Genomic DNA, 27,894 nt, shown 5'->3' on the forward strand with positions numbered 1-27,894 from the left:
TTTCCAGCAAAATTCTGATAATTGATTATTTGATGACGCCTTGAATTCATGCTGATATTTAGAATCCTTAAATTTAGAATCCCAATAAAAACATGAAAGTAAAAAAAAATAATAATAATTTTACATTCTTAATACATGTTCTCAGTATCACTTAAAAATGACAAGTTTCAGGACTGAAAACCTGCATTCAGGTCTGAAAATGTCTTTCAAAAGTTTGGGTTTAGGATATGTAATATTGATGAAAGAAGTCTCTCAATAATGTATTTATTTAATTAAAAATAGTAAGAATAGTAATATTGTGAAATATTATTACAATTTTAATTACCCATTTTCTATATTTTAAAATGTAATTTATCATTGCAATAAGAAAGCTGAATTTTCATCCTCATTACTTCAGTCGTCAGTGTCATGTGATCCTTGTTGAAAACGGTTGTGCTACTTCATATTTGAGTGAAAACCTTGATTTTTATAGCAAATTCAACATATACAGAATTGCAATTTCATAAATGTCTCTACTTTCACTCTTGATTAATTTAATGTGCCATTGCTAAAGAAAAGTATTAATTTCCAAAAATTAAATTCATGTTGAATATCCTGTTTCATCTGAGATACCCATATTATGAAAGGGGTTGGGAACCAATTTTAAAACAATGAAAACACCAACAGAATCTACAGGAAGCCAGAAAAATACTGATTGCAAACCCTAAAAAAGCAAGTTCTTCCGTGTTCGTCTGAAGTTACAACACCACTGAAATAGTTTCATGATGATGCTGTTTACTCTTGCCAGCAGAGCCCCATTGCAACCGTCCCTGACATCGTCCTCTGTAATCAAGATAATATTCTGAATTCATGAAATAAGCTTTTCAATATTTCCTTTCAAAACTTCCTGTTTTAATACAGGAAAGAAGACCTTGTCAAATCATTCCATGAAGTCTTTAAGCCCAGGCAGAACTCAACTAATTCCTCCAGGAATATAAATGGGTATAAATGTTGTGACTCTTTCCTATATATGGGTCTACATCTGTGCTGCATAAAATAACACACTACTGTGTGTGTGTGTGAATCAGAGTGGGAAGCTCCTCCCATCAAAGTGACAGTAGTGAGAAAGATGTGCTCTTTCCCCTGCAGCTGGTGATGGTGGTGCAGGGCTCTCTGAGACCCGTGCCAGACTGGCCCCACCCTGCCCCCGTTAACACAGTCCAACCCCCAGGACAACAGGTGACACACAAACAAACAGGTCCAGTTAGGGTGTCTCGGGGCATTAGATGTGCAAAATTACAGCTTAACGGACCACATAAGTAGACCGTTTGAAAAGAAGCAAATTCCATGCAGCGGTTGCTGCTGCTGTCAGGCTTTAGACACACATGGTGCACGTTTGATGTTGCATGAGCGGTATTTCTGATGTTGAGGTTTTCTTTGAATTTATGGGCTCTGGCAGATGATAAAACAGAAAAACAACAAGAAGGACAGCCAGCAAATACCTCTCAACATTTCCAAAGCCTTGCTGAATGTGAAGAGATTATGTTCGCAAAGGGTTCCAAAAAGGTTCAAAATGTAATGCATTCGGTATATAACATGACGGTATAACAAACGGTATAAAGAATTTCAATTCTTTTATGGAAATTTGAATTGGGAATTACAATGAAGTGAAATTTAAAGAAATTCAGACGGACAGACAGACAGGTAGATAGAGTTACAGAATCAAATTCATACTCAGGAACTGAAAGGTAGCCACTTCTTTCATTCCTGAAATGTTCCCAAGCCTGCCATGCAAAACCTACAAGCCTGAAAAGAACCTGTCTCTTCCAGCCAGACTTTTTTTTTTTAGCTCAAGCCAGCATGCACAGTGAACTTAAAAGAGTCTGTGAGGACTTTAACAAAGGATTGTTTATTTTAATAATACAGGCAGGATTAGATTATCTGCCAGCGCCGGTCTGTTCCTAAAGGGTGACTTTTAACTCAATCCATTTCAAGCACAACACTTACGATCGATCACAACAGCAATCGCCGAGGTGGATTCTGAAACATGAGTGAAATATAACCGTTTTACCACAGAAGAGGCCTAAGGAATTTTTTGTTGTTGTGGGTGTTACATCAATGGATTTCCATAAAGATGTCTTTTCCTCATTGCAAAATAACCTCTGGCATGTTTCAGCCACCTGCATGACTACATATAATGCATGTTGCTTATAGAGGTAGCAGTAATTTCACAATACATATTAAAATGCTGCTTTGAGGAATTTTTTCCCCCAAGAAATATCAGGGCAGTTACCACAGACTGTGGTGCAGCATGTTCTTGTTTGACAAGCGCACGTGGCTGCAGCGACCACCGATGTTTACACCGGGGGGGTGGGGTGGGGGGCGGGTGCACTAGGTGAGCGTGACTGAGATTTTCCAGGACAAAAATCTGCAAATCACACTCTCTGATCACTGTCTTTCAGGGTAACGGATCTAACCGTTTTAAACTATCTTGCAAGACTCGAAAGTGCAGTTTTTGGACAGCTCGAGGGCATTAGATTAAGATTGCAGAAAAGAATCTGAAGAAAGCTTAGAGACAGCCTGATGAACGGCTGCACTTCCCACTGGTGTGAATTACGATCCTGTCGTGGAAACGCAACTTTACACTGATCACTTGTGATTTGTTCGTGACGTGCTGAGCTTGCAGGTCTGCGCTCTCTCTGCCTGCTTACGTAACTAGAGCTTGGACTGAGCTGATGAGCTCTTTTCTGCTTGAAAGGAGAAATATCTGCTCTTGGCTCTGAAGTCTTCTCTCAGTTTCTTTCATTTTTGTCAAACTGCACTTACGAGTTAACAAGTGTTAGTGTCTGACTGACTATTTCACAAGACATTAAGACAGTCTCCAACTGTAGGCTGTAATGCCAAGTAAATACAAAAAAAGATTACATTTTTTCAGTAAAATAACTGTTCTCTATTTGAATATATTTCAAAACGATATTTCAAAAATATATTATGGTAATGCAAAGATGCAAAGCCATTACTCTACTCATCAGTGTCACAAGATCCTTCAGAAATCAATTTCATATGCTGATTTTCTGCTCAAGAAACATTTCTTATACATCACTGGGTTGATACACCAGTTGCTGCATGTTCAACTAATGAGTGTGAGTTGTGAAAATGAAACTGTTAAAGGGTGAGTGCGAGACTGCTTCAAACTGACACTTTGCTCCAGACAACATCTCTTCATTGTATTGTGACGACTCACAATTCAAGACGAAAACCAGTCTGAATGGCTACAATACATACCATTTGCATTGTGACCATACATTCAAATGCATTACAGCTCGCATTCACAATGAAGAACCACTCTTTGAGTTTCCATTCAGAACAATATAACCACAGATGTCTGATCGTTTAGTCAAAGTGGCATCTTCAGTTTCCCTCTTAGTTTGTTTCTTGTAATTAGCCTTTCCCCCTCCCCCAACAAAAAGCTTTGCTAAGTCCACCATGCTAGATGACCCCTTTAGCTTCATTATCCCTAGACAGGACAACACTACTAATGTGAACTGATGCATGAATGCTCTGAGTGGACAGAGAGTGAGCGACTGCACTGCCTCAGGCCATTTTTGGCCTAAAACGCTGCAGATCAGATAAATCATATCATGACAGTGAGAGAAGGACAGGGAGAAACCTCATGGAGAGCAAACACAATGAAGGAAGACGGTAGAATGCTAGAAATGTAGTTGGAAAAATAAACTCAGAAAACATTATGGATTTGCTTCAACTTATATCATAGTCAAGGGGGTTTTATAAAACATTTTCTTAGGTCAAAGTTAACTTTTTGACGGATCATAATAATTAATATTTTAAATGTTATAATTTTATAACACATTTTACCAAATTTGATGTTAGTACGGTTTCATTCTGCTTTCTAAGGGCTGGTTCATAAGCTTAATCACAATTATTACATTTTTGCCCTGATTTTTTAGTAATATTTTAAAAACCAGCTAATACAAAGTACACATTTTCTAGATAATGTATTAAAATTTGTTTGGGATTTAGTTCAGCGACAACATTAAAAGCCAATTCTTTTTCAAATCAAAACTATTCTTCAATAGTTTTCCTCATACAATATAAACTGGTCTTTATGCATGAAATATATACACATACCACATATGGATATATATATATATATATATATATATATATATATATCGTGTATGAGGAGGTAAGTTGGAAAAGAGAGATAGTCAACAAACTAAATCAGATACATGTTTAATAGGTTGCACAAGTAAAGATAATTGACAAATAATTGGCATCAAATGTCATTAGAATGAATATTTGTGCCTTTTTTGTTATACTCTCACTGTGGGACAGTGAAATCCTATTAACGTCCCACTAATCAGACATTACAGTACATACAAAAGTAAACACTGCAAGAATATTATCTTACCCAGATCTCCATGGAAACTGTTGCTGAAGTTGTTGGAGCTTCCTTCAGCAGGCCTGATCTTGCGGACACCAACAACACTGGTGTCGGAGAGTGCGAGCTGCTGCTTGAGACGCTTCTGGGACTGTGGGGTAGGGGGGCTGCCGCTCTCAAAAGACTGCTGGGAGTGCTGGGATGGAGAGCGGCTCTTCTCTCGGTACATTCGGTAGGCGGTGGGGCTCGGGGACACGTGGCTTGACTGCCCTGAGGAGAAGTCTTCTTCGCTGGACGTCAGGTTTTCATTGGAGCTGCAATCCGGCGTGTATCCATCCTCAAAACTCCCGGGCGAGTAAGACCGTCTGGGCCAGGTCAAGTGCAGGTGCTCTCCGTCTCCCATAATGCCCCCCACATAAACAGTTGTATAGGGCTGACAGTCTGATTGGTGCCAGTTCGGCAGAGTTGCTCTTCTTCCATCAAGCCTTGAAGAACTATCCTTAAGGAACCCAAGGTTTAGATCAGGCTCCTCGTACTCACAGTTGTAGCCGCTCTCCATAGCTCTTTCATGAGGACGCTCCGGTTTACGGACGTCCCCAAAAGCAGTGGACAGATTACCCGGGACAGAATGCAAAGACCTCTTTCGTTCCATCTGTATAGCTTGACTTCCCAAACTACTTATCTTCTCTGAGACGTCTCTATCATTGACACGAACAAGACCTTTCTCCTGATGGTACTCCATGTTGACGTAGTAAGGCCTCTCGCTTTTCCCTTCACCGGATGTTTGAGAATTGGCTCTTCTGATACGTTCAAAGTTTGAGCGAAGCGCAGCAACTCCCAACCCCGTGGTGACCTTCTCTTTTGGTGGAGACTCTGGAATGCCATCCACCTCATGGAGCGCAGGTCCACGTCCAGCAATGGCCCTGAGGGGAGCTTCAATGCTCCTGTTTTTGTACGGAGACGTCCCGTCAACTTCTCCATCTCTGCTTTTCTGCCTGTCCAAGTCTGAGAGATCACGTCCCACCACCTTAGCGCAAGGATGAGACTCATGACTCTCCTCTGCTGCGGTTGTGTGCTTCAGTTTGGCAGGGAGACACCTGCTTCCATCGGCTTTCTGATGGTTCTCATCCATGGACGCTGGCTTATGGTCACCTTGTGAGACCCTACCGAAGCCCCATCGCTTTGAGTCATGACTTCTCCGCTCCTTGGCTAGAAGCGTTTGCAGGTAGATCATTCGAAAACGCTCCTTGTTCACTTCCATCTCCAGACGCCTAATAGAGTCTCTGCATTTCTCCAGCTCCTTCTCAATGTCTCCAACAGAGTTCAAAGACATCTCCGGAGGATCTGAGTCCGGGAACTGAGCTTTCCACGCTTCCACAAAGCCAGCAGGTTCTACCATGATTGCTTACTGCTGGTTTACTTGTTTTTAGTTGTGAAAAAAATTACATGTTAAAATCACTTGTTTGTAAGAATACACTCAACGCCATGCTGATTTCTTACTGCATATCCAACATCTGAATTTGTCCTGTGTACATGCAGAACATCATCTCAACATCTGATAAACACTTACTCAGCTGATCTTGGACAGACACACAAGGTTCTCCATAAACACAAAAAGCAGAGCTGAAAGATCCATGTGCACTTCAATCATCTATTGACATCCGCGTTTCATGCCATTTAAATGGAAAACGATGACTGAGGATCCCTTGTAAACACAGACTTATGCATCCAAAGAAGTTATCGGAAATTAGCCCTGTTATTCTCTCAAGCGTCCGTATTTCTCAGATACACAGTGTCCTCTCGCAGGTTTGCCAGTGGCATCGCTGTCCGTCACTTCTCATGATCAGACTGGATCTGCTCTCGGTCTCTCTCTCTCTCTCTCTCTCAGTGCTGCTGCTGCCTGCAGGAAGAAGAGGTGGGACTAGACGAGTACATGATTAATAGCGACTGCACAGACAGTCTCAGTTTAAAGACACAGATTCGGCTATCCAGGAACAAAGAAAAAAAACTTGCAAAAACTGTTTGCATCGCGTATTTTTCACTCCGTTACTCGCGAATTCGCAGAGAGATTCGTCAATATCTTAGGCTATAGGATTTTATCACATGTTTGATTTATAATTTTTCATTGTAAACCAGATATTAATTACCTCTCATTTTTACACCCTATCAATATTTATGAAAAAAAAAAACGCTTCTGTAGAATTTTAATCTTATTCGGTTGTAATACACCTGACAGTATTATGATTGTAAACTTCTGTGGCATTTTGCAGCGTCTGTCATGTGAGTTTGTCTCCATCAAGCGTTTCCTGATGGAACAGCAGTTGATCGTTTTTGACTGTAGCCAAAGTTTTCATCTGTATCACACTTTTTAAACTGTTGTCCCATTTCACCATATATATATATATATATATATATATATATATATATATATATATATATATATATATATATATATATATATATATATATATATATATATGAGTGTGTGTGTGTGTGTGTGTGTGTGTGTGTGTGTGTAAAACACTCACTTGCCACCTTATTACGTACAACTTGCTAGTACCTGGTACCACTTTTGCCTTCAAAACTGCCTTAATTCTTTAATTCTTCATGGCATAGATTCAACAAGGTGATAGAAAACATTCCTCAGAGATTTTGGTCCATATTGACATGATAGCATCACGCAGTTGCTGCAGATTTGTCGGCTGCACATCCATGATGCGAATCTCCCATTCCACCACATCCCGAAGATGCTCTATTGGATTGAGATCTGGTGACTGTGAGGCCATTTGAGTAAAGTGAACTCATTGTGAGATTATTTGAGCTTTGTGACATGGTGCATTACGCTGCTGGAATACTGCAATGCAGTTATGAAGGGATGGACATGGTCAGCAACAATATTCAGGTAGGTTGTGCCGTTTAAATGATGCTCAGTTGATACTAAGGGGCCCAAAGTGTGCCAAGAAAATATCCCCCACACATTACACCACCAGCAGCCTGAACCTTTGATACAAGGCAGGATGGATCCATGCTTTCATGTTCTTTACGGCAAATTCTGACCCTACTCATCATGGTTGTGCGTCAAAATCCCAGTAGATCAGCAGTTTTTGAAATCCTCAGACCAGCCCATCTGGCACCAACAACCATTCCCCAATCAAAGTCACTTAAATCCCAATCCAAGTTAAACTCAAGTCATCATCACCTCATCTAGATGCCATGCGATTGACTGATTAGCAATTTGTGTTACCAAGCAATTGAACAGGTGTACTTTCACAAGTACGGTGTATATTTTTAAAACTCTTCATACTTCATACTCTTCCAAACTGATCATACTTGTAACATCGCTAGTCATATTTTTAAAACTGAACTCATGCTTTCATTACAGTTTAAAACATTTTTACAATTTTCATACAATTTCCAGTCAACATAATCATTGTTTCAAAACAAAAGATTATTGTAATATATATTGAGAACATTAGATTGAATCACCAAAAAAAAAAAAAAAAAAACAGTGTGATCTTCTTTCAATTCAACTGCTATCCCTTGGATCCTGCTGTATATTCACAAATTGCAAAACACTCAGTTTTACAAATGAGTTTTACACGATTTTGTCAGGTTTTGCTCACTTCTGGGTATACCAGTATATCCTGAAATATGCTAGTGCACCAAAATAAGTGCATTGATGATCTGTTGTGACATTATGCTAAGAGTTTTCAAAATTTAACAGCCACTTGTTAGAATAATACAAAAATACATTTTAAAATATAATTTTTTACAGTACTGATGAAGTAAATGTGGCATTGGTGAGCAGAGACTTATTACAAATACATTACTATTAGACATAATATGATGTTTTTTTAGTCAGTATAATAATATCTTTAAATCCATGGATAATTCTCTGAAATGAAATGACAGAAGATGGTCATGTAGGACACACAAAAGATAAAGTTTATTTATGCAATTCTTAGCATACAAAATTAAAATACAGCTAAGGCCATTGTATTTATTTAGTTTTAGTCCTTTCATCAAAGTACTATTTAAAAGGAAGCATTTGTTTGTTGGAGTTGTTATTTGTACAGGGTTTATGAGGGACTTTTAAGAACAGCAGAATTTTGAAATATCCTTGAACATATCTTAAACACTGGCTCAAACAAATGCATTGTAAATTTCAGTGTTATATAATAATAGTAATATAAATAATAATACACTTAGAGGCATGTTTCTGATCAAACAACGGAATGCACATAATCCATCTGACATTAAACAAACCGATTCATTCAGGAAAAAAAAAAAAAATTATTTAGCATTATTTATAAGCTATTCAACTGTTAGCCAAAAGGGAAAACTTTTCTTTAACTAATTTCATACGTTGATTCACAGAGTTCATTTGCAGCACATTTCAGGAAGTGATAAAAGAAAATATCAAATCAAAACCAGTGTTCGCAATTACAAGCCTGGTTGTAGGAATTTAGGAGCCTTTTTCAAGACAATCCTTATGATTATTATTTTAGTGGTTCATTCTTGGACATAAGCTCAGTTCTAGCTGCTGCTCAGAATATGATGCGTTTCTAATGTGAATTCCACAGAAATAAGTAAATATCGAACAGCACAGCTCCCTTTTTACATTGGTTGTTTTGAATATGTTTCTTTGTAATAGCTACATTGTAAACAAAAGCACACAGTTACCAGATTCCCAAGGTTTAGGGTTTAGACCCCATGCATCTCAATCGATACACAAAGTGGTCTACATATGTTCTGCTTCTATCATCATTCTCATTTAATGAAACATTTGAACATGAAGAAACGCTGTGCTCCCTTTGGATTTTTTTGTGGTTTATATGAGTTTATACATGTGCAAAGGAAAAGAAAACCATACAGGGGCCCTTGAAAAGACAAATGAAGAAGAAAAACAAGATAGAGTGAGAGAGGAAGTAAGGGAAACAAGGACAGAAATGATTAAAGAGCAGCAAAATGAACAGTTGGCACATTCTTTGTGGTGTTGAGGGTGAAAGGATCAGATGAGTGAGGAAAGTGATTTTGGCCCCTGGCGTGCGGTGCTGGATTGGTCTCAGGTGATCATGCTGGGGCCTCTGTGTCCGGTTCGTTCGTGGATGTTGGAGAGTTTTAGAGCAATGGCAATGAGAGGACCCAGCACAACCTACAATGATCAAAAGAAAGAGTGGGGAAATACATATTAAACAGACTGCCAGTACCATGAAACAAATGTAGCAAATGGCAAACTGAATTAAAGGAATATTCTGTGTTTAGCTGAATCAACAACATCTGATAAGCACAAAGCTTTATTTTCACATGTACAGTAAAGTGAGGAACTTATAATGAAAGTGGATCGGGTCAATCCACAAATATTAAAATACTCACTGTATTAATAGTATAGTCACAAGATGTGATCAATATTCATGTTAACATGATTTTATAATCAGAGAAATACTTCACCTTTTCTCTATAGCTTTATAGATCAGAATAATACACATGGTTTAACAGAATAATTAATGTAAGCGTTTTTATGAAAGTATAAGCTTCACATTTCTGTATTTAAATCCAATAAAATTGGGCCCTATTCACTTCTATTGGTGGTGCTTCACTGTAACCATGATTTTAGTTTTTTTAAATCGAGGGATGAATCAAATTATTTTTATTCCATAAATGCTGTTGATTGAGCTTAAAGGGATAGTTCACCCAAAAATGAAAATTTTATGTTTATCTGCTGACCCCCAGGCCATCCTAGATGTAGGCGACTTTGTTTCTTCAGTAGAACACAAACGGAGATTTTTAAAACTGTTGCAGTCTCAGTCCTATAATGTAAGTGGATGGCAATCATGGCTTTGAGAGTCAAAAAAACATACACAAACAAAACCAAATTAAATCCTGCGGGTCGTGATGATACACTGATGTGTAAAGGCACAAAACCATTGGTCTGTGCAAGAAACTGAACATTATTTATATTGTTTTTTACCTCTGATTTTACCTCTGAACTCTCCTTAACGCGTTTTCTTCCTCAGGACAGTTCAGACATTGCAGTTAAAGGGTTTAATTTGGTTTTGTTTGTGTTTTATGACTCTAAAAGTCATATTTCCCATCCACATACATTATAAGACAGACTGCAACGGTTTGAGTTAAAAATCTCTTTTTGTGTTCTACTGAAGAAACAAAGTCTTGGATGCCCTGGGGTAAGCAGATAAACATCTCATTTTCATTTTTGAGTGAACTATCCCTTTAACTTACAGAACCTGAAATATAATTATTTTAATGATCTTTAGAATAATAATGGACATGGCTTTGACATTTTTGTTTCACAATGTAATTATGTAATTCAGAAGCTGGCAACAAGGAATGAGGGCATAAGAATGAACACAGTACTAAATTAATTTCTTCAAATACAGTAGATGACATATTACTCGTATACAAGCAAAATAAAAACAAACTAACTTGGCAATAACACATATGTGGCAAAAAGTGACAGATTTTTCTCCAAACATATCTATTAATGATTAATAAATGTTACTTCATACATGTCAGTGATCCTCAAATCTGGCTCGCGAGATCCACTTTCCTGCGAAGTTTAGCTCTAACCCTAATCAAACATGCATGAGTTTGCTCATCATTGTCTTCAGGATCATTAGAAAATCACAGGCAGGTGTGTTTAATTGGAGTCGGAACTAAACTCTGCAGGAAACTGGATCTCGCGAGCCAGATTTGAGGATCACTGATGTAAGTTAACTCTTACAGTTATTATGAAGTGTGTTTTTGTTATCATTTGAATACAAAACTATAGCGAACTAAACACATTTATGCCAGGTTCCATTTGTACACGGAAGGCGGAAATACAGCAACTTTTAAGGAATTGCAACAACTTCAGATTACAATATGGTTGCTTAGTACATAAACAGAAGAGAAACAGTAGTAATATATTGTTTATTAGCACTTATGTTTGTCTGTGTCTCAATAAACTCAGTGGTACACACAGTATTATCCAAACTATTTATGGACACGATACTAAGGCATGCAAAATACTGCTTTGTATGTGTTTAGCTAACAATTTCTGCATACATCTTGTTTTTCCGACTTCTGCACTGGAACACGGTCCACTTGGGTATGAGATAATTACCAGCTCAGACATCCGACTTTTCAGGTAAATGGAATGCAGCATTATGTCTTAAGCATGAAATGCACTGGTTTATAAGCACAAGCTTTTACACAAGTGTTGCTTTGATAATGCCAAACAAGAGGTTAATATTAGAATAGCTCAAGTGAATTGTTCACCTGAGTTTCTCTGTTGTGTCTCTCTGGGTTTCTCTCGTAGCTCTCTGCGTAGATGCGGACGGTGGCCCCGGTTCCAGCACCAGAACCACTGAGCCGGAAGATGATTCGGGACGAGTCTGTGAACATGATCCTTAGGCCCTGCAGGACAAGTGCAGAAATAGAGATAAAGTTCATTTTAGTGCCAACAATTCTGATTGATCACTGAGTTCCTTGAACCTACAACCTTCGGCTACCAGCTTAAAAAAAATGAATCATTATGCTATACCACAATATCTATTAAAAAATTTTACAATTTAGGATCTACATTACAAAAAGAACTGTGAAAACATTGATTACTCAACATGGCACTTTCGTGTTCCTAAACTGACCTTTAAAAATCTTATTTTATGAAAATCTAGGCTGGGTTTACTACTTGGATTTTTCTTGTAATTCATAAAACTATCCACTAGATGTCAAGAAAAGCTCTGAGCCAGAAAACTTATCAGCGGTGGTGGAGTCACAGTTAATATTAGGTCAAACTTATGTTGTTGACATCAAAGGCTGTTCATCCAGTCAAACTCAATAGTACTCACTTTTAAAATATGATATTTTTTTAATTTGAATTTTAAGGACATGTCATGTCCATTTTTAAATCTGAGTCCTCAATCAGAACCAGAACCACTGTTATAGATAATATTTGTGTTGGTGTGTGTGTCTGCGTGTCATGTTGTCCGACAGCTGAGTGTCTCCTCGGTGGCCCCCTGCAGACACGCAGAGAGGAGGACCAGGACAGCTGACACAATCCGGCACTGGGAGGAATGTCTGTTGTAATAATACACACTCAGCTGTGGAGACGCCGGCCGGATGACTGAAGTGACTGTCACCGTCGGTGGGAGATCACTGAATGAACGACAGGCCGTGACCCCATGTCCCCAGTGTGAAATCCCACCAAATCACGAGGCTCATAAAAAATGCTCACCAATACTGCATATATTTGTAGAAAAATATTGTGAAATAATATTCCAATTGAAAATGCTTTCTATTGGAATATATATTTAAATGTACTTTATTCCTGTATTTTTGTCAGTATTCTTTGATTAATAAAATGTAAAAAAAAAAAAAAAAAAAAAAAAAACAGCATTTCTTTGATTACTATTATTTTATTTTATTTTTGTGACACTGTAAATGTTCTAACTGTCACTTTTAGTCAATTGAATGTCTCTTTGCTGAATAAAAGTATTAATTTCTTTAAAATTTACGATTGCAATTCTGAGATATAAATAAGATTAGAGGTAGATGAGGGGTTGAGTAAAGTGTCAGGAAAATGTCAAGAGGTCAAGGTTTGGCTGGTTAGCATCAGAAACCCCCTGCTGGTAGATGCCATAACTACATCATTTCTGTCTCTGGAGAGATTGTTCTGGAGAGGGAGAAGGTGGTTTCTGCAAATTCCTGATCAGAACCGAGTGAGTCAGCTGGGTAAGCTTCAAACACAAGGCTATGCAAGGGTTTATGTGTGTGTGTAACACAGACCACTAAAGGGCTCTGCATCTTGGTACAGCAAATCCAGGCCAGATAAAGATAACGCATCTACTGAAACATCCTTCTCCTGTTACTATCAAGCACATGTGCATCTCTGTACTTTAGCACATCCTCCAAAAAAGGAGTGACAGAGAGAGAGAGAGCAGCTGAATGAAAATTTTAACAGAGTCTCGGCACGTGTATATTGTTCATTTCAGCCATGCCATATATACCGTACACACATAAGCAGCTAAGTGCGAATGTAGATGCCCAAACAAGGAATCCCACTGGGTGGTCTGTGTGCACAAGAGGACGTGTGCCATACTAAACAGCATATAATTGCTGAACATAAAACCTTAATGCTCAACAAACCCCTGGCAGCCCTTTATACGAGCGACTAAGCTGCAAAATCTCTGACATTTCCTCATTAGCTCAGATGAATAAGGTGCATTATGGGACCAGTGTGTACATTTCTTTTCATCTTGTTCAAATGCTCAGATTCTTTTTCTTTTGTTCGGGCAGTTTAAAGCATGATCACATTTGCAGTTTGGCTCTTGTCGCCATAATACAAGATATATTATCATGCTCATTTCCCTTATTTTTTCATCTAGATGAACTTGGCCAGCATCAAACGCTCACTTAAAGTCTATTAAAAAACATAAATAATTTAATTAAAGTTGCCTAAATTCACCTGTGGGGTCTAAATAGTTGATTTTTTATTTTATTTTCATTTTCATTTTTTTGATCAAGCAAATGCAACCTTAATTGGTGAGCATAACAGACTTGAAATCTTACCAACACATGCTGAACTCAGGAGAAAACATGTTGAAGATGCACTTTAAACCTGTTTAGCAACACAGCTGTTTTGAAGCAACATCACATTAAGAAGCAGATCCTGTCTCCTATTTGTATTACGAATGAATGGACATAAATACAGCAAAGACTAGTGAGGCTGCAATATGACTGAACTGACCTGTTTCCTGGACACACTGCCGTCCACTGGGTCAATGTACTCAAAATTATCAGCCTTCTCCACACTGTAGATGTTATTACCCACAGAAAACTTCTGAGTGGTAAAAGCTTTATCAGTGATAACAGCTTCCAGATCTCTCATGAGGTAATACGCTGCCTTGCCGTCCACCCCTTCATAGTCAAACCTGTCAGACATAACATAAATACAGCAAACGCTATAGTAGATCAATGTAAAAGAAGGACTACCAACATAACTTAATGGCACCTACAGCAATAAATAATGGGTGCATGAAAATTTGGAGAGCTCCCAGGATTTTCACATGAAAACTACAAGTAGAGCTAAATATGGTGAATGTGGGAAACTTGTATGGGAAAGGCGAAAACAATCCAGACACAATTTAAAGAGATTCTGCCTATTCTACTCTGTCTCAAAGCAAAAGCCATTGAGAGTGTGGGTAAGAAATATCCTGAAATGAAGACTGATGTTAGAAATGAAGCTTGGGAAGATGCTTTCTTGGGTTTAGCTCACCTGCAGAAGTAGTTGCGTCCCATTTTGGCCCAGTGGTCTCGCACTATTTCCACCACCCCCTGCTTTCGCACTGCCATGATGGATAACCAAACCAGAACTGACCACAGGCCGTCTTTATCACGGATGTGGTCTGAACCTAAGAGAGAGAGATACAGAGAGTCATATTTTGCGATTCAATTTGCATTACTACTCAAAAGGACGGTAAGATGTTTTTGAACTGTAAGATTACGTTCACCAAAGATGCATCTATTTGATCAAAAATAGAAAAATACCGATTACATTTTGAAATATAATTACTGAATTTTCAGCCTCATTGCTCTAGTCTTCTGTGCATCATAAGAAATCATTTTAATATGCAGCTTAATTTTTTTGTGGAACTTTTTATACTTTTTTTCAGGATTCTTTGATAAACACACCCTGAACACAACCTAAAAAGCCCACGTGATTCAAGTTTTCAAGATGAGACGGATCTAAATCAGGACAAGACGATTACTAAATGAAAGCCCTCTCCCTCCTGTTCAACTGTTTATCTGCTTGATTTATGGTCGACATCTCTATGACTTATGTTCTTTGATCTGGTTAATTTCATGTAATCATATGTCGGGAAAAGCATATCCGACAGCTGCTCTCAGTGTGTGACTAATGCTGGAGTGCTGAAAAATGCTCAGGCCTACCGCATATCACATCAGCAGCCAAAGTCTTTTGTCTTAACAGTCTAAAATCAATGAATCAACACAAAATACACTTCAAAAAGCAGATTTCAACATTTAACAGCTTGTCAGACTGTTATCTGATAACTTTCCCTTGGATCAGAAAACAATAGCGTGATGCAGAAGCGAACTGGTTCAATGCCAAAAGGGAAACTTGCTTTATGCCAATATTCCATAAACACACTCAGTTTATACCAGATACGTACACATAAAAGATATGATGAATGTATGTATTCTGTTGTACACTTATAGTATGTATGTCTAGCACAGCTGAGAGTGTTTTGTGAAAAAAAATCTGACAGGAGTGGAAAAAGAAATCAGTATACAGACCCAGTGTCCCAGTAATCCTGAAGCAAAGTCAAAACATGGTGAATAATGAGCAGGCTGCTCTTTTGACACCTACAGACAATGCCTCGTGTCTCACTCAAGGTCTGATGGTGTAAAACCCCAGAGGCTTTACAGATCGACCCTCTGCCCACAGAGCCAAGCGTCTGTCTGCCCAGCAACATCATTCAGCACCAGTCGCTTATTCCACATTCAGCTGCCAACCAAAACACAAGCATTTGATACATGCAAGGACTCACCTTCGTGTATGGGAGTCCCTACAACTATACACTCTCAGAAAAAAGGTACAAAGCAGTCACTAGGGGAATACCCTAAAGTGCAAAAGCTGAAAGGTATCACCTAAGTGGTACATATTATGTACTTAAAGGTACGCATTAGCACTTTAAATATGCATTTGAGTACCAATATTAGTAGCTTTTGAAAGAGTACTGTCCCAGCAACATTTTGTTCCTTTTTTCTGAGAGTGTTATTTCAACCAAAAAAGAACATTTTCAAGTGAACTATAATTTAGCTTAAAACATACTCTACATTTTCACTAGTTTATTTAATTTGAGCATATACAGTACATATATCACAGTAATTTTCCCCTATTTTTTTAAACAACAAATGTAATCTCCACCACATTTTATTTCATTATTATCTGTGGTGGAAATTATGATTTTGTGATCTTTTTTATAATGACCAACTGCTTTGTCTTCCTAGGTTTAACCTCATAGCTAGAATTGTACGTCCTAAATAGTCTTAAATAACATTTGTACACTTTCTTTGACAAAATTACTGCTTGATTGGAAATGACGCTCAATAAAAATATTCTGCTCACGAGTGATATTTATTTAGATTTTCTTTACACATCATGTCTTTCATTTTGTCAGGTCTCAGCTCTTTAATCACACCACTGTCTCCATGACAATCAAAATAAATTTGCATAAATCAAACAATAATATTGACATTGATTATTTGTATTTTACTGTCTGTTTGAATAATCATAATATTTTTATGACAAATTCACATATTTTTAGATTGAATGTATTGTTCTGAGACAAATAAAAGACATATAAGTAATTGTGTAGCAAATATATATTATGAATGCACATTAAAACGGACCCGTCATTGAACAAAGATCTATTTAAGTCCTAAAAAGTGCATGCTTATCTTGTTGACCAAATTACGTTTATAACTCAATAACTCATATGTGACCCTGGACCACAAAACCAGTCATAAGGGTCAATTTTTAAAAATTGAGATTTATGCATAATCTGAAAGCTGAATAAATAAGAGTTCAAATGATGTATGATTTGTTGTAATAGTACAATATTTGGCAGAGATACAACTATTTGAAAATCTGGAATCTGAGGGAGAAAAAAAATCTAAATACTGAGAAAATCGCCTTTAAATTTAACCAAATGAAGTTCTTAGCAAAGCATATTACTAATCAAAAATGACATTTTTATATATCTACTGTAGGGAATTTACAAAATATTTTCATGGAACATGATCTTTACTTAATCCATATTTAAACATATTAATGTTTTTTTGGCATAAAAGAAAAATAAACAAAAATTGACCAATACAATGATTTTTGGCGATAGCAAAAAAGCACTTGGCACTTGGTTTTGAGCTCCAGAGTCACATATATGGGACTTGAGATATATAATCACTAAATTCCAATAAATCTCTTTCCTTCTCACTCCTTCGCCTTCTTCTTCTGCGCCTCCACCCTGTGCTTTTGTGAGAAAAGCAGAGGAGTAGTCGTTTGCTTTTGCCAGCAAAAAGCACTCTCAATTTCTCCCTATTTCAGATGATTCAGTATCCTTTACTAATAAAAAAAATACACAACCTCTGAAAATGTCAATAAGATAAGCCTTTTGTGTTTGAAAGAAAAGTAACATCATATGGGTTTAGCACAATCTATGAAAAACATTGTAATTAAAGTGAACATTGACAGAAGATTAATGATGACTTTTAAACTGTAAAAGCACAAGTGGGGCTTTTATATGCTTTTAGAGGACTCTGATGGCACCCACCTGTTCCAAAGCTCTCCTCTCCACAGAATGAACACCTCCCAGAATCCATCAGGTTGCCAAAGAATCTCCAGCCTGTGGGAGTTTCATAAAGCGCCACCTTCATAGCCTTAGCAACCCTGTAAACAAACAGGAAGCAGGAGTATTCCAGTGCAATCCTATTCAGAGTTTATTTGGCCAGGAACAAATCTGAAACGAAATGCATTATCTCATTGGCTAAAAGCATCACCCCTTTATGAATATCTTTAAAAATGTGTAACAAGCTACATGGCACTGCAATGTTACACTATAAAAAGTGCAAATGTGCTATTGTTATTGTTCTATAAATTACATTACATATATATATAATGCATTTTTCCTTCAGCCAGCACAAAGTCATGCTGCCAAACTTTTTCAGTCTGTTTATGAGTGTAAGCTTGACTTGAGCACTGGACCATGTCAGCTACAGAAGTCTAGCGAATTTCTTTGCATAATAAGATGAAGATGCATGTAGTCTGGCAGTTCTGTGAACACAAATACATTTTCAGACCCCTATTCATCTTTCATTTGTAAGTCAGAAAAGGACTGAAGGAAAAATTAGGACTCATAAACAGAGTACAAGCAGATGGATGTGCTGTTAGTTTCTAAAAATTACTAATCCACGTTTAGATTGAAATACCAGACTATATGGTACACTGCAACAAATGACATTCTGTGAAAGAAGATGGATGTTTAGGTAATGATCATTTAATGTACTCTGAGCAAAGTAATGACCATTCAGCTTATTGGTAGTACATTTACTATCTGTCCTTTGGACTGATTAATAAATCAAGTTGCATATTTTGTCTTCTCAATCCAATGTCTTTAAAAGGCAAAAAGCAGAAAGAAACTATGCTGACATTTTGGCTGACATTTATTTTGAGATTCAGCCACGTGCCTGGAGGAGCAAACAGCACTTTAATTATCAGTGTGTAGTCTACACCTGTTTAACTTTTTTATACTGACAAACTCCTGCGAGCTGTCACAGAAATAGGCTTACTTCTGGAGAAATAGTGTCATACAACATTACTGTTAAGACAAGTTTTGTCTTCGGGAACTGTAATCTATGAAAATGAAATATATTCAGTGTCAAAATTAAGGAGATTGAGAGAACAAGAGGAGAAACACAATTACAAGTCTCTTCCTCTGCTTGTTGATCTTGGATAGTTGGCTAGATTCCTAACTATTTTCAGACACTGCAGTCGGGCATTATGGGTAATGAGTTGCTGAGAACCCATCAGATGAAGGGACAGATAAGAGGGAACTGATGTAAATGAGAAGAGTTAAGATGCAGCTGTTTACTCATGGGTGGAATTACTAAATATGGGAAAACAAGTGTTTGACTCAAGGGACGAGGAGTAGAATGGAAAGCCTGGCATACGGACAGCAAACTGGAATCTTTGACCCCTTGACTTGTTTATGATAACTTATTCTCATATTTGTGGCCCACACAAGCAGCGGTATATCTCTGATCCAGCATTTTAAATATTTTGCATGCATATGTGTTCATGTGGGTGTGCCTGGGTTTTAACTAACAATACTTTCTAGAAAAGAAAATAATGTATTGAGCTGGATTTACAGTCAGCAGCTGTTCCTAACCTCAATCTGGCAATAAACTCTATTATCATCCGGCAGAATGTTAGCATGAGTTGACAGGCAGTTAAATTAAGCTGGTACCACAGTTATATTAAAATGCTTTCCATTTACATTCCTTGCTCCAAGGTATAATAAAATAAGTTTGAAAGTGAATCTTTGAATACCAGCAGTGCTTGAAATTGATTAATTACAAAAGAAACAAATAGTTTAAGGATTTGATTACCTTATAAAGTCTAATCTAGTGAGCTGCATAACACAGACGACGAGGACCAAAATGAACAGTCCAACAACAAATAGTGAAAGATGCCTTGAAATTACATTTAAAAAAATATAAAATAATAATCAGCTTTTTGTGCATTTTTTTTTCAGTTCAAAGATTCATATTATTTCATATCAAGTGTACCCTTCATCACTGACATCCCCAGACAGAATTGCAAAAAATTTATTAAGGCCAAAAAGAAAGAAAAAAACTTTTCCTTTTTTGAGTATGTATGCAATATTACCTTAGTAAAAGTGTTTTTTTTAGTGTTTGAATAAATTGGCAAAATATAGCTTCTGGAAGAACTAATGGTTTATTCCTGAAGGAATACGTATCGCTAAGTAAATGGGTTCTGTGAATTATTCAATGACTCACTCATAAATACAGACACTTATTTAGATCCTGAATGAATCAGTGTGGTTGAAATTAAACTTTTCAGTGAATGATTCAATGACTTATAAGGACAGTTTCTTATTTAATTCCTGAATTAATTAGTGTTGAAAAAATCAGTTTAGTCAGTGACTCAATAAATAACTCATAAAAATAGACCCTTGTTCCCCTTCCCATGTGTAGGGAGCATTGCAGATGTTTCCTTTCCATCCTTACATCCTTAAACACACTCATACACCTACATACAGTATAAAGACATGGAGCTTCTCCACTCAAATACAGGTCAGCAAACACTCATCAGACCCACACCGCACACATGTGATAGTAGATTATCTCCACTGCCACTTAACAAACACACACTCCTGAGAGGACCATAATGTAAACACAGCCCCAGCCTAGAGCTTGCTCGTCACCTAAAAAGGTTTACAGCAGCAGAGACGCCTCGCTCCAACAACTCACACCACGAGAGACATTCATTCCTCAGAAAATCAGTTCAGATTAGATGGACAGAATGATACAGATTTATGAACAGAGACACTTAAGGATTCTCCATCACCAGCTCCAGAACTGTATAATCTGACTTTTAAAAACTCGCAATACAAGAACATGCTGATTAAACTTAAACTTTAGTAAAGTTACAAAAACCAGAGCTATTATACTGTAGCTATTATATTAGCCTGGAAGGCAACAGCTCAGATTTTAAGGGTGACTTCAGTGAAAGCGAGAACGTGAAAGGGAACAATCTAGAACTGTTTCTAGGCTGGGAGGACCCATACTTAAATTTCATTTACAGAATGGAAATCATGACACTCTGCTTAGCTAAGAAGACTCGACCTCCACTTTCTTTATCTTAGCCACACCAGTAGTTCAATTCTCACTGACACTGTGTTTCTGACATTATATCAACCTCGCAAAGCCTCTAGAAAGTGAATAATGAGTCACAGTGTAACAACAATATTGATTCAAGGAAATCAGGGCTAATTCTGGGGTTATGGCAAAATAAGCACTCTCTGGCTGTTTGCAATGACTGAACAGGCAGCACAAAATAACATCACTTCCTGTTTGACTGCCAGCATTGTAGGTACAGTGCACCCACTATCCCTCTTACGCCTTAGAAACCTGTATGACTTTCTTTCCAGTGTTAAAAACACAAAATAACTTATTTTGTCTCAGTGAATTTTTGCCCATACATTGGAAGTCACTGGTAACCAAAACATTTTCACATCAGTCAGGGTCACATTATTTCAGGAAGCTGCAAACTTTAGTGCATAGAAGAAAATTGGGCCAGAGAAGAGGGTTTAGAGTTGCCAGTTTTTTGGCCTCCCCATTTAAGTGTATGACAGTGTGAATTAATTTACAAATTTTGTCTTTTTTAAAACTAGTTTTGAAAGCTGAAGTGTATAGACAAATCTCAGATGGAACCTTGTAAGGCTGATTTCAAAACAGCACTGTATTCAGAGAGGTTTTTTTTAACACTCCTTGTTCCCCATTGGTCAAAAAACAGCCAGCCCCGCCCCCCAACTCACACCATTGGTCGAGCTGTTGCCATGTCAGACCAGTTTTTTTTTTTTTTTTATAACAACAGAACCACAATTACCTTACATTTAACAAATGCCATTTAATGGCATGAAATCACTATTCATTTCTCATAGCACAAGATCCTGTCTCAAAGCAGGCAGGACTTTATCACGATGCACCCTGAAAGTTATTTTTAGTGGGGTGAATGGTGTCTGCAGGAGCGCAGGGTTGAGCTAACTCTGTTATTCTTAGGGAGTGAGTCTCCATGCTGTAACCTCTGGCCTCATCACTAATGCTTTTACCGCTCATCAGTGTCTTAAACTGGACAGAACAAGAAGTGAAAAACTAATTGTGAGAGAGTGGAAGGATCTTGATGGATAGTTTCCTCCCTGATCATCAGCTTATAAATTATATTGGAGTTGACCGGCTTTTATTTAAACAGCACTGAACTCTTACAGTATGCCACTGACTCTTTTTTGACAAAAAAAGTGAGAGTAAAACAGAGAAATTGCTGCAGACTGTGTGAAATCCTTTTAAGTAGAGAACAGTCTTTGGCAGCGGGCTGAATAAAAGTGCAAGCAAATAAGTTGTAATTAATATACATGTACATAATTAATATTCATGACAGTACTTTGTTGATTATTCTGCAGCATGTCTTTAAAGGCATTTCAGTGCTATCTTTGTACCTTATTTATCTCTAAATGGAACCTATTAATTCTTTAAAAGTATAGATATTATCTAAAGCGTACATATTAGTACCTAGGGTACCACCCCAGTGACAGTTTCGTACCTTTTTTTTCTGAGAGTGCAGGTATTCTATCAAACAAATATAACACCTACAGAACTATGAATACTCTTTAGATAAAAATAAAATGTCAGTTAGATCAGGAATGTTTTCTTACCTGTCAATGGCTGTGCTGGTCGGCATACTGCGGGCAAAACCTCTGATTCCTCTCTGACTGAAGTAAGGGATGCAGGAGAGGTTTGCAGCCATCACTGCCAGTGAATCTGACGGGCTCACAAAGAATCCATTCTCCCCCATAATCATGTAACGATCCTATATATAAGACAAACATATCCAGTTCTGTCACCTCATCTGATTAAACAAGCAACTCCACATAAAATAACCGAATATGCAGCTGCTGAGTCATTTGAAAATGACATTTGTTTTATAAATCAATTCTATTATTGAGCAAGGATGCATTACATTGTTGCAAAAATATAGATTTGAGATAAATGTTGTTCTCTTGAACTTTCTATTCATAAAATAAGTGTAAAAATCCACAAAAATATGAAGAAAAACAACTGTTTTTGACATTGGTCATAATAAAGACATCTTTCTTGAGCACCAAATCAGCATATTATAATGATTTCTGAAGGATCGTGTGACTCTGAAGACTGAAGTAATGTCCACCAAAAAAATGTATTCTTTCCAAAATCTTACATAAAAATTTGAATGTTAGCATATTTGTTATTTTCTCAGCAGTGTGAAAACAATTCCTGTCTCTCACTTGTTTGAAATATTAAGAAACATAGATAATAAAAAAAGATAAAACTCATAATAAAAATAAAGAACTGCAATCAAAACAAGTCTGTGACGAGTGGGGCGGGACCGAGAGCCGTGGGATCGGAGCGAGGCAGGTGTCGCTCATTTCCAAATCACTCCACCGGCCTCGCTCCGTTCCCACGCTCTTGGCCCCGCCCCTTGAAAAAGAAGCTGTAAATAATCCAGCAAATTGGTTCAGCATTTTGAAATGTTTACATTTTTTCTGTGATTGTGTAATTTGTACTTTATTTGTAAATTATTATAAAATGATAAGAGACAAGCACCCCATCTGCATCAAAAGCAGCCCCAAAGCCAAACTCTCCCCCCTTCATGGAGTCCGCCAGAAGTACGGTGAATGCAGGGTTAGGGTTGGGGTGTTGGCCTCCAAAGTCCTCCAGAGGGACACAGTTAACAGCAGAATTAGCTGGAGCCCCGAGCTCATCACATAAGATTCTTCTGACATATGGTCCCATAACTGAAACAGATGACATAAAGATATGACTCTACATACAGATATATATCTGCACATTCACATTTGAAATGCTTTACAGGAGTTTACCTCCATTCATGGCATCTATTCGGATCTTCAGCTGTTTTGGACCTGTCAGCAAGCTCTTGATGGCACCAAAGTCAAAAATCCCTCGCAGCATGTTTAGATAGATCTCAACTGAATCTACAATCTCAACTTAAAAATGGGGGAAGAACAATTTTAAGCTCAGTATATGAATAAAAACGGAAGTTTATGACAATACCATTATGAAAAGTTAAGCCCCTCACCTCTGAAGGGCTTAAACTTGTTCTCCAAGTCAAAGTCATGACGGCCAAGGCGGGACAGGTCGATGTGGAGGTCAGGACAGATGGCGTATTCCTCTAATGTGCGACTCACCTGATGGATCCTCTCCATCACTGTGTCTGGAGATGGTCCTGGAAACAAGAAACAGTGATAGTTTATTATTATTATTTTTTTTAGTTTTACAGATACAATCATCACGTGGTACATCCTTCACAATAATCCACCAAAATCAAAATATAATGGATCACAATGCATATTCACATATTTGTTATAAATGTGAGAGATGGAGGCTGAGATTTGACCTTTTTTTTTACCTTCAATCAGCAACTATACAATCAATGAATCAAATGTGACAGGAACAACTTTTACAATGATTTTTAAGGATCATATTTTTTAAGGATGAAACTGAAGACTGGAGTAATGGCTTCTGGAAATTCAGCTTTGCTATAATTAGAGTAAATGACATTGTCAAATATATTAAAATAGAAACAGTTATATTGAAATGTCATAATATTATATATATTAAGGCTATATTATAATAGCATTAAATGTTTTATTGTGTACTGTACTGTGGTGCAGTATTTGTGAGCATACAATTTGCACTGTTTGTCACTAAAAATAATATTACCATCATAATAATGATGTATGTCAAAGCAGTAAATATATTTAAGGGAAGCAATATATTTTAGGTACATTTAGGTCCATAGAAGATTTTTTTACACTGAGATTCAAGATGTACAACGCTATTCCACTTGGGATTCATGGTGTAAATAGTTCTTCATGACAGCTTACACAAAGGTAATGTTAACCTGAGGTCATGACTTCACTGGCACAATGATTTCCTTAAAGGCTGATATTATATATAACCTAATGAAATCAGTTTGTTACTTTTATTATTCTGAAAGTGCATGTTCTCACCTCCATTAGCAACATTAAATTTGATCCCGAAGTCTCCTCCTGGGCCTCCTGGACTGTGGCTTGCAGTGAGAATGATCCCACCAATGGCTTTTATCTTCCTGATGATGCAGGAGACCGCTGGGGTGGACAGGATCCCATTGTGCCCAATGACCAGACGTCCAATCTGAATTCAAAGTTTTGGTTTTATGGTTGTGAAGTTTGATTTATATCAGTTTTTTACTTCAATACATTGAAAGTCAGTGCAGTCCAATGTTGTTTTGGACTACACTAATTTTCACTGAAAGAACGAAAACATTAAACTTTCTTAAAAATATCTGGAAAGTCATACAGATTTGAAATGTCAAGTGTAAAAGTGCACATCCTGAATAGGCTCTTTGCTTCCAGACCTTCACCTGTCATGTAAGGGTTATCATAACATTATATGGTGGGCTTTAAACCTGAACCCTTCAGAGGCGCCAGTCATGGCTCCTGCTGCATACCAGATCAACAACTATGTCTGTCTGGTAGCTCATTCTTGTAGGAGTGACAAGCTGACTCAAAGGAGACTTGACATACAATCCAATCTGCCATAAATCGCAAGTGCTCCGATTATTGACAGATACTTTCTTTCTACCTCACAGGACAGCAGCCCAGACATCTCAGCAACTTTGTAACTCATTAAGCTTTACAAGATCAGCCACTTTCTATTAATATTGAATTGTGTGGCATATCTCACTCAAGCATTTAAAATGAAGAACAAGTGCACTGACCTTCCCCTTAGTAATATACCAATTAAAGACTACTCTAGATTGATGCTTTGCTTAGTCTGTTGTTTTTACTCTGTTTGCATCTCTCAGATGAAGCTCGATGAGTGTGAACTGTATTCGCAGCACTCTTTGAGCAGCTTATCCATATAAGGTTCTGCTTTTGGATACACAGCCTCTGTATATCATGCCTCTGAGAGCTACCGAGTTTGAATTGAAGAATGCCACTGATACAATGAAGGAGAATTAAGGAGTGCGGGATGATGTGGCTGAATTTTTGAATATGAATGGAATAAAATTATCTAGAATATCAAAAACAATGACTTCAGGCTTTTTGCTCAGACTGAACTAAACGTTATAGCTTAAGTAGAGGCACAATAAAATAGGCTAGATATGTTGACAGAGTTGATGAAGCTTTTGGCTCATGGCCATATGTTCTGGGTGTCCCCGTCGTTCTGACATGAACATGAGAGGTCAATACAAGGGAAGCTGTGGCCCTCCAGGAAAAGTGTGCAGGATAGGGATGGCACAACAGATAAGACAGGATACCTTTGCCGAGATTTAGCTCTAAAACGTATCTGTCATAATGTGCACAGTTAGTAGCTTCTAAGGTTTTCCAACAAAATACAATAAAGCTGTTTGGGATCTCAAACAATATATAAAAACAGATATGATCATTTATACAATAAATTAATTTAATGCTATCCTGACTAAACAAATCAGCTATACAACAAATCATCCAACAAAGCTTGTGCATTTTTAAAAGACACATGAAATAATAACAATAAATAGCAATAAAATAGAATAATAATAAATAAACGCAGCGATAGGTAAATAAGCAAAAAGGCTTTCAGTAATCAAACCTTCTTTTAAAAGTATTAAATGCAAATGAAAAGAAAGAAAGAAAGAAAGAAATGTGCTTTCAGTAATCTGATGCTAGTTTTTTGAAGAAACACATAAGAAAATGTATTACATTTATTAGAAATGCTATTGGAATACATTTTAAATGACTGAACTAGATGGACATGCGTGAGATTTATGTTTCTCTTTGCAGAAATATAAACACCATCTCACCCCGTTGGCAGCTGCCATTTGAACGATGGCTTCAGTCGCAGCCCGGCTGAAGTATCTCCCGTCGCTGCCCACCACCATAGTGCATCCCTGACGGTCCCTCAAGTCGATGGAGGACAGCAGACTTTGGATGTAATTTTGCAGATAGTTCTTTTTACTTTCGAAAACCGCGGTCTTCTTTCGCAGCCCATTCGTCCCTGGTCTCTGGTCATCGAAGGGGGTAGTTTGGATAGTCAAAATGGGTATAGGGTTAGTTTCCATGATTTCCAGGAACGCTTCGGGCTGTCAAAAAATGAGTTTGTTAGTGATACAGTGTTGAAAATATGGTGAAAAGCAACGGAAGAAGTTCACGGAGGCAGCGAGCGGTCAGGGTGCGCCACAGCGCAGTGCGCTTCAGTCCAAGTAAGTCAATTATTTGAGACGCGTCCCGTGACGCTTCTTTGGAAAACTAGTGTACGACAGCTGTCTTCTCATCGCACCCGGACAAAATGTGAAGTACGGCCACAAAATTCAGAATAAATGGTTGTTAAACGTAAAGAAATATTCCAAAATGAGGTCTTACTCTTATCGACACTGTTCTCCCGAGCTGTCACGCGTGCGTTTGCTCGCCAAAAGGCAGGGAGGGGAGAAAACTCTATATAATGAGCTAACGCACCGGCCAAAAATAGCTCATGATGTGTGGGAGCGAATAGTGACAGTGTGCCGCTGTGTAATCGAGCACCTCGACTGTCCCGTGGCGCACTGGAGCTACGTGATGCGCTCATCTCGCGCACACTGGATCACAAACAGAAATGTCGTAACATCCATCAAATTAAATAACGTTAACTAAGACTAGAAGGAATGGGATGAATAACAAACTGACCAAATTTCCAATGGCAAAACAGAAAAGGGCGAACGAGGCTGGTTGGAACAAGAGTAACTATGGGTTTGAGTCAGAGAACAAATGTGTGTCAGTATACAAGTCAAGTTCAGCAAATGTGTTTTTTTTTTTTAGCAGTGGATGTGTGTTAGTTTCAAAAACCTTTTAAATTACAATCATTTGGTGTATTCTGTTCTTCAAGTGAACAATAACTGATATGAATTCAAACAACAGTCAGCTGTGTATTTAGGTAGATTTTGAAAGGTTGAGTTGTGTTCTGAGGACAAGGACATTTTTCATAAATGTCAGGTCGAGGAAAGTTTTCAAATGCGTTTCTTGTGTTTAATTTGAAGTAGTCTACATCTTTTAAAATGGCCAAACCAATGGTTTGATATAATTGTTACTTTATACATTATTGTTGTTTCAGTAGCATAATTGTTTTAAGGCATG

The 27,894-nt window shown here is 37.6% G+C and overlaps 2 protein-coding genes across 3 annotated transcripts in view; both read right to left on the minus strand.

Annotated features, from left to right (window-relative positions):
- LOC128018533 (breakpoint cluster region protein) overlaps nt 1-6,288 on the minus strand; it is a 38,891-nt gene extending 32,603 nt beyond the window's left edge. The window contains exon 1 of one of the 2 annotated variants that reach the window (XM_052604096.1): nt 4,412-6,288. In XM_052604096.1, coding sequence (XP_052460056.1) covers nt 4,412-5,780 — 1,369 coding nt within the window. In that variant the 5' untranslated portion in view covers nt 5,781-6,288. The remainder of the gene's footprint in view (nt 1-4,411) is intronic. The other variant, XM_052604098.1, reaches the window with a different exon arrangement.
- Nucleotides 6,289-8,303: 2,015 nt separating this feature from the next.
- On the minus strand, nt 8,304-27,285 carry LOC128018534 (phosphoglucomutase-like protein 5). The gene is made up of 11 exons (XM_052604100.1): nt 26,589-27,285; nt 24,772-24,934; nt 23,838-23,984; nt 23,620-23,745; nt 23,345-23,535; nt 22,417-22,571; nt 17,737-17,852; nt 14,658-14,793; nt 14,130-14,313; nt 11,660-11,797; nt 8,304-9,536 (listed from the first exon to the last, which is right to left on the minus strand). Exons 1-11 carry the CDS (start codon nt 26,844-26,846, stop codon nt 9,447-9,449), a joined length of 1,704 nt encoding a protein of 567 aa, XP_052460060.1. The 5' UTR covers nt 26,847-27,285; the 3' UTR covers nt 8,304-9,446.
- Nucleotides 27,286-27,894: the final 609 nt, after the last annotated feature.

The sequence above is a fragment of the Carassius gibelio genome, chromosome A8 (assembly GCF_023724105.1).
Source record: "Carassius gibelio isolate Cgi1373 ecotype wild population from Czech Republic chromosome A8, carGib1.2-hapl.c, whole genome shotgun sequence".
NCBI lineage: Eukaryota > Metazoa > Chordata > Actinopteri > Cypriniformes > Cyprinidae > Carassius > Carassius gibelio.

Excerpts from the sequence above, each read along its gene's own strand:
- LOC128018534 (XM_052604100.1), bottom strand. The coding sequence starts at position 26,846 with ATGGAAACTAACCCTATACCCATTTTGACTATCCAAACTACCCCCTTC. Across the intron at positions 14,314-14,657 it reads GGACGCAACTACTTCTGCAG|GTTTGACTATGAAGGGGTGG; the intron begins GTGAGCTAAACC and ends TATGTCTGACAG. Across the intron at positions 9,537-11,659 it reads GACACAACAGAGAAACTCAG|GTTGTGCTGGGTCCTCTCAT; the intron begins GTGAACAATTCA and ends TGATCATTGTAG.